The sequence below is a fragment of the Brassica oleracea genome, chromosome C1, assembly GCF_000695525.1.
Source record: "Brassica oleracea var. oleracea cultivar TO1000 chromosome C1, BOL, whole genome shotgun sequence".
NCBI classification, from domain to species: Eukaryota; Viridiplantae; Streptophyta; class Magnoliopsida; order Brassicales; family Brassicaceae; genus Brassica; species Brassica oleracea.
In genome coordinates, this window is record NC_027748.1 from 8,423,694 (window position 1) to 8,429,256 (window position 5,563).

At 37.4% G+C, this 5,563-nt stretch overlaps 1 protein-coding gene across 1 annotated transcript in view; it reads right to left on the reverse strand.

The window, feature by feature from the left end:
- Positions 1–279: 279 nt before the first annotated feature.
- The window catches only part of LOC106307134 (tripeptidyl-peptidase 2-like), a 9,171-nt gene continuing 3,887 nt past the window's right edge, over positions 280–5,563 (reverse strand). Inside the window, exons 15-34 of the mRNA XM_013744007.1 lie at positions 5,432–5,490; positions 4,997–5,151; positions 4,743–4,921; positions 4,523–4,635; positions 4,286–4,456; positions 3,666–3,794; positions 3,479–3,579; positions 3,285–3,402; positions 3,026–3,105; positions 2,759–2,825; positions 2,484–2,566; positions 2,338–2,389; positions 2,127–2,258; positions 1,868–1,939; positions 1,662–1,754; positions 1,437–1,532; positions 1,182–1,280; positions 993–1,085; positions 703–864; positions 280–607 (exon numbers count right to left, since the gene is read on the reverse strand). Of these exons, the coding sequence (XP_013599461.1) occupies positions 449–607; positions 703–864; positions 993–1,085; positions 1,182–1,280; positions 1,437–1,532; positions 1,662–1,754; positions 1,868–1,939; positions 2,127–2,258; positions 2,338–2,389; positions 2,484–2,566; positions 2,759–2,825; positions 3,026–3,105; positions 3,285–3,402; positions 3,479–3,579; positions 3,666–3,794; positions 4,286–4,456; positions 4,523–4,635; positions 4,743–4,921; positions 4,997–5,151; positions 5,432–5,490 (2,213 nt within the window). The 3' untranslated portion in view covers positions 280–448. The remainder of the gene's footprint in view (positions 608–702; positions 865–992; positions 1,086–1,181; positions 1,281–1,436; positions 1,533–1,661; positions 1,755–1,867; positions 1,940–2,126; positions 2,259–2,337; positions 2,390–2,483; positions 2,567–2,758; positions 2,826–3,025; positions 3,106–3,284; positions 3,403–3,478; positions 3,580–3,665; positions 3,795–4,285; positions 4,457–4,522; positions 4,636–4,742; positions 4,922–4,996; positions 5,152–5,431; positions 5,491–5,563) is intronic.

The following is a 5,563-nucleotide window of genomic DNA, read 5'->3' on the forward strand; positions in this document are numbered from 1 at the left end:
ATCATTTTTTAAATAATGTCAAAAGGATAAATAATGTCTAAGGGATGATTGCGATCACTTGAAAATGTAAAAATTATGATTTTGAAAATAACTCAAGGATATAAAACATTAAAAATGTTCTCGTTTTTTGGAAAGTGTATAGACTTGTGTATATATATGAGTGGGCTACGGGTATGTCCCAAGTTTTTATTTTCTTCACAAGTCATCATCATACAAAATGAGATTCATGCGTATTAGCACATAAGATTTCACAATTTGAAAATGAAAGCATATAATTTCTGCAAATCAAACAAAGCTTTTATTGAAGGACCCTTTATTCAAAATATAGACTAACGTACAGTTTATGAAGAAAAAGAGAATGAAAGTGAAACAATAGTTTGGTTTCAGAACAAAGCTTTTATTGAAGGACCCTTTATTCAACAATACAATAACTTATAGGATCAAAGGGCTAAAAGAGAGGTAAGCTTGTAGGGAAACGAACTTGCATCCATTGCTTCTCATACGTAACCAAGTGGCTCCAACCTATCTCCTCCAGCAAACCCAGTTTCATTTCGTACAGTTTCTTACTGGCTGTCTCGTTCTCGTTTTGGATCATCTCATCAAGAACCTGAAAGTACCATTATCAATCACTTTTTTTACAGTCAAGAACACCATTTGCAGTTTTTCTTGCTGAATTTGAAGGTGAGATAAATGTGTGTTTACCTTCAATGCAGTCCCGGGTCGCGAGAGCCGTTTTTCTCTTAGAACAGTGAGAGTACAAAACTTAGATGATTTCACGTCTACCCATTTCGTCAGTTCTTTGTAATTTTCTTCAAATTTATCCTTTTGGCTACTTTCTTCTTCTCCTTCATCTTCCTTCTTACCCTGCAAAGCAAATGAGTAGTGTCTAGTTTCAGACACCAACTAATGCATTGATGATATCTACAGTCAGATAAATTTATCAACAGTTAACGATAGTCGATAAGAGAAGTGAGATCAGTATTTGGTCTCGCCTTCAAATTCTCGAGTCTCGCCATGGCTAACCCTTTTTGGTATAGTGCTTCTGCCAGTTGGTCACGGGTCGTCTCCATCTTTTTCTTCAAATTCTAATTTGAACAACAGGTGGGTAATCAGAGACGTAAACAAAGCAAGTAGCTAATTAAGAATTTTTGTAAGAAAACGCAATAAATAAGACATCACACCTCTGCTTCCTCATCTTCTGGTTCACTTTTTTGTAGCAAGAATCTTGCTAACTCGTCTAAGTCAACGCTGAGTATTACTTCGTTTGCAGCATCTATAATCTGCAAAAAACAAGGGAATAGGATTTCAGCTTACATGATAAATGTATCAACTATCTATAAACGCCCCAGAGATTAGTAGTCTGAAGATTATATTTAGTGCATAGGTAGAGAAAATAGTGCATAATTTCAAGATTAGTAACTCATTTGAAACTTTACCTCTTCGTGATGGCTGATTTTGTCCCCAGATTCAGGCCGAGACAGCAAACTTTCTAAGATCTTAGCAAGCAATGGAGTAGAGCTTGGGTACTCAGACTGCCAGGGAACATATGCTCACAGTTAATCTAACAGTAATTCAGATTTGCATATTTTTTACAGAACTTTCAAATTCAAGTGGCATAAATAATTATTCGAAACGAAAACAAAAGCCTTAAGCTCGCAAACCTTGAGACATGCACACAACTTTCTCCACTCGGAACGATCTTCTTCAGTTTCTTGTTTTAGGTTCCCAAGAAATTTGATCTTTATGTCACGAACCTGGTTACAAGGAAAAGCTTTCGTATAACAGTAGTAGAAAAGAAAACGCACCCCTTATATCCCCCAACAAGTTTAGCAAGTGCCAATACGAAACATGCTTCTGTAAATAATACCTCTTCTTCCAAGCGTTCTGAAACTGATTTACAGCTACTTGAAGCAGAACCCGCCTTCTTATCTTCCTCAGGCTATTGTATAAAGAACAAAATAACAAAAAGAGTTCAAAAAAAGATTGGAATACAAGGAAAACAAATAAAGTAAGCTAAACACAAAATATGAGCTTTTTTAGCCAGATTGCTCTGCATTACTGCATCAAGTATCACAAGCCAATTCTAACAGACAAACCAGACCAGAAAAGGTAGTTTTTTTAGATACCTTATTTGGTGGAACCACATATGATATCGGATAAGAAACAGGATTATCCTTTGGATTCATCCCTTCTTTATCATCAAAAGATAATTTTCCATATGAGATTTCTCCCACCAACACAGATCCTTGTGGAGTATTCTGCAGGTAAAATCAAAATTGTACATTTGAAAGAGATACGATGCATCAGAACATTAATTATACCAACAATCTACTAAACCTTGGGTATCTTATCCTTCGTTGGTGGGCCCAGATAAAACGCTTCCTTCACCCTGCATGGTGATAAATAAAGTGAGGAACACGTTCAGATTTTAACCAATATAGCAGTCAGAGAAATATAAACTAGTAAGTAAACCAAACCAGTACCCTGGCATTAGAACAGAAGACTTAAAGGCACCATTTCCTGTGACCGGACCATCTGGTTCAGAATGTAAGCTCAGCCGAACTTCCTGCATCACCAGCAAAATCGATGGAATAATCAGCTTTTCATGAATTTTAGTGTTGGAAAAGTATCTATATATGTACATCAGAAAACCGGAAAAAATTGAACTCCAACTTTATTCCGTAGTTTTTCTTTATTTCCCAGACAAATATTACGTATAGGTTTTCAAAATAAAGTAAAGCGTAATTCACAATCTCACCCCCATATTTCTTTCGATGAACACAATGAGCTGCTTCAACTTTTCCAGCAGCTGCACATTTTCATGCCTGGTGAAAGCAATTCGATTTTAGAATACAAGACAAAATTCGTAAATATGCACAATGAAACAAAGTTGTTAATCACATAATAATATCGTTTACAGGAAGTTGTCAACCAGTTGTTCATTTCTGCCTGGGGATTAGTATGTAACAAACTCTACCCTTCAACTTTTGAAACAAAGTGCAACCATCAAAGATTTAGCACAAACCTCAGATACAGCTGAAGTTTATATTCACCCTTGGGAAGTTTAGAGGACTCAGGATAAACGTCACCCATTGCATACACCCGCTGAAAGTATGTCAGGACAGCGTGTTAAGGCAAGAAAACAATAATTAAGACATAACCAATTTGCTACACACAAAAGCAGAAAAGAATGTTTAGCAGACAAAGCCAATGAGAATTTTACAAGCTTATCTATACTAGTACTACCCAGCCTTTTAGGTGGCAGTTAGAACTTAGAATAGTACCTTGTTGGCATCAGAGATCATATAGAATTGGGACTCAAATTTAGTGTCATATATGCGATTGTTCAACAAGGGTATATACGGTTTCACTTCAGCTGCCTCTTCTAATTTGAACTTGTAGCTGCAGAAACAAAAGAACTTGTTGACTGTAAAAAGTTTTGATAAAGAGATAGGCAAGACACAGAAGGATAACCCACGTCAATGTCAATGCTAGTATCTGTTTGCCCGAGAGTAGTCTATCGCGGCCAGTTGCTAGAGTCTTGAGTTGTGCATCAACAGGTTGATAAGGAATGCGTATCTGCAGTTAAAACAAAACACTGCCATAAGCAATTCTTAAACAATCACAGAAAGAGGAGAAGATACAATCTCCAAAATATGATATACCTTGTTCAGAACAGCAACGGGAACGAGTTTTTCAGATGCCATTAGTGCTTCAGCTTCAACTTTTATTGGTGCCTCACTTCCATCAAGTATCAACTCTTCTTTATTGACACTAATTCCGTGGAATGCAATCTAAAATACCAAAAATAACTTGCATCAACTCATGTCTAGCAAGTCCCAATGTCCTCAGTATAGTTAGAAGGCGTGAGTGACTTGAACATAGAACTTCTTTCATAACACAAGTTGACAGCATGAATACTGACGCATAACACTTTTTATATCAATTTATCTTTAGTTCGTTTCCATAATCATTCCTAAATGAGAAAGCACCTGCAGGATTGATTATGGATACCAAAAACGTAACATCTAAAGAGAGACTAAAACTGGTAAGGGAACCAAATTGCAGAAAGAAATAAGCAATGCATAACATGAACCAAAAGATACACTAGAATGGTGAACTCAAAAACGTCAGGAAACCAGTAGGGGAAAAAGTGGGGACAAAAGACCTAAAATAATAACTTGGTGTTCATTTACCTGATACACGACGACACAAAAGACAAAACAAAACACAAAGTTGATGTTAACACATACACGCACATATATGTATAACTCTGAGTTCCTACCTCAAAGTCAACGATAGTTGGTTCACGACTTCCAAGGCCACTGGACCAGAATTGAGCTAGAGCTAGTTCCATCGTTTGACCACTAACCACTGGAAACGCAAAGCTTTTAGCAGACGGAGATGCAAAAGTTGCTGCGTTCTCCCACTTGATAGGCCTTCGCAATGGGCAAATCTGCAAATCAAATAGCATTAGAACCAGCAGCATCAAAGAGTTGAATTACTCTTAACCGTGTCCTACCTGAAGCGTATCAATATAAAATCTCCGTGTAGTATCAAACCCCGAAGTTCGTATCGTAGCCTCAGCCCATGTTGCTCCAAGTGGTACCTCGATAAATTTTCGTTCAATGTGGCCTACAGTTGGAATTGACAAAGGAAATACCAAACATAAATAACGGTTGTCATTTCAGAGGACGTGTTTGCTTTGTAAATCACACATTACAAAGTTGACAGACGATAACCTGAGATGAAAGACATTTGTTGAAATGAAATAACTGGAGGTCGACTTGCCACAGTCTTGGGAATTATTATTGTTACTGGGATTCTGAAAAGAGGACCACGCTGTGGAGCTTTGCAATCAATTCCATAAACTTCAAAGTAATGCACACCATCCTCCAGATTTGTGGGGTCCACAACAACGCTGAAAGGTGATTATGTATTCTTACTACAGAGATAACAAACCGAAGCAGCTAGATATAGGATTAAGAACACTAACTTGAAGCTACGTCCGTTATGAGTGAGAAGGAGATAATCAGGAACCCGCACAATTCCTTCATTTGTGGAATGCAACTCGAGACATTCTTCAAACGGGACAAGTTCCTTTAAATTACTTGCACCTTCATGGAACTTCGGCTCAACTTGTACCGTCCACTGGGAAGTCAAAACGATGCTTGTTTCAAAAACATGCGAGAGAATACAAAGTTCAAAAGTGAAATATACTACATCTGGTAGGACGTAAAGTTTGCTAAGGAAAATTCTAACTCAATGCAGTGCATCTAAAGACATTAATATTCCAGAGAAAAGGACAAAATGGCGTGTAGTAAGAAGATAATGACTTTATATATAGAATGAAAGTTAGCATGCATTCGAGCATATCCTATGATATAGCAACAGCTAACCTCTTGAACCAGAAAAAAAAGCAACAGCTAACCTCAGTCGACTGTCTGGAAGCAGTAGGTTCCCGTAGGTAGATGCCCCGTGATGTTGGATCTGCGTTTTAAAGTTCATGACTTGTAAAAGGAAGGTTGATGTTTTATCAAAACACAAAAATCAACCCCTCCCC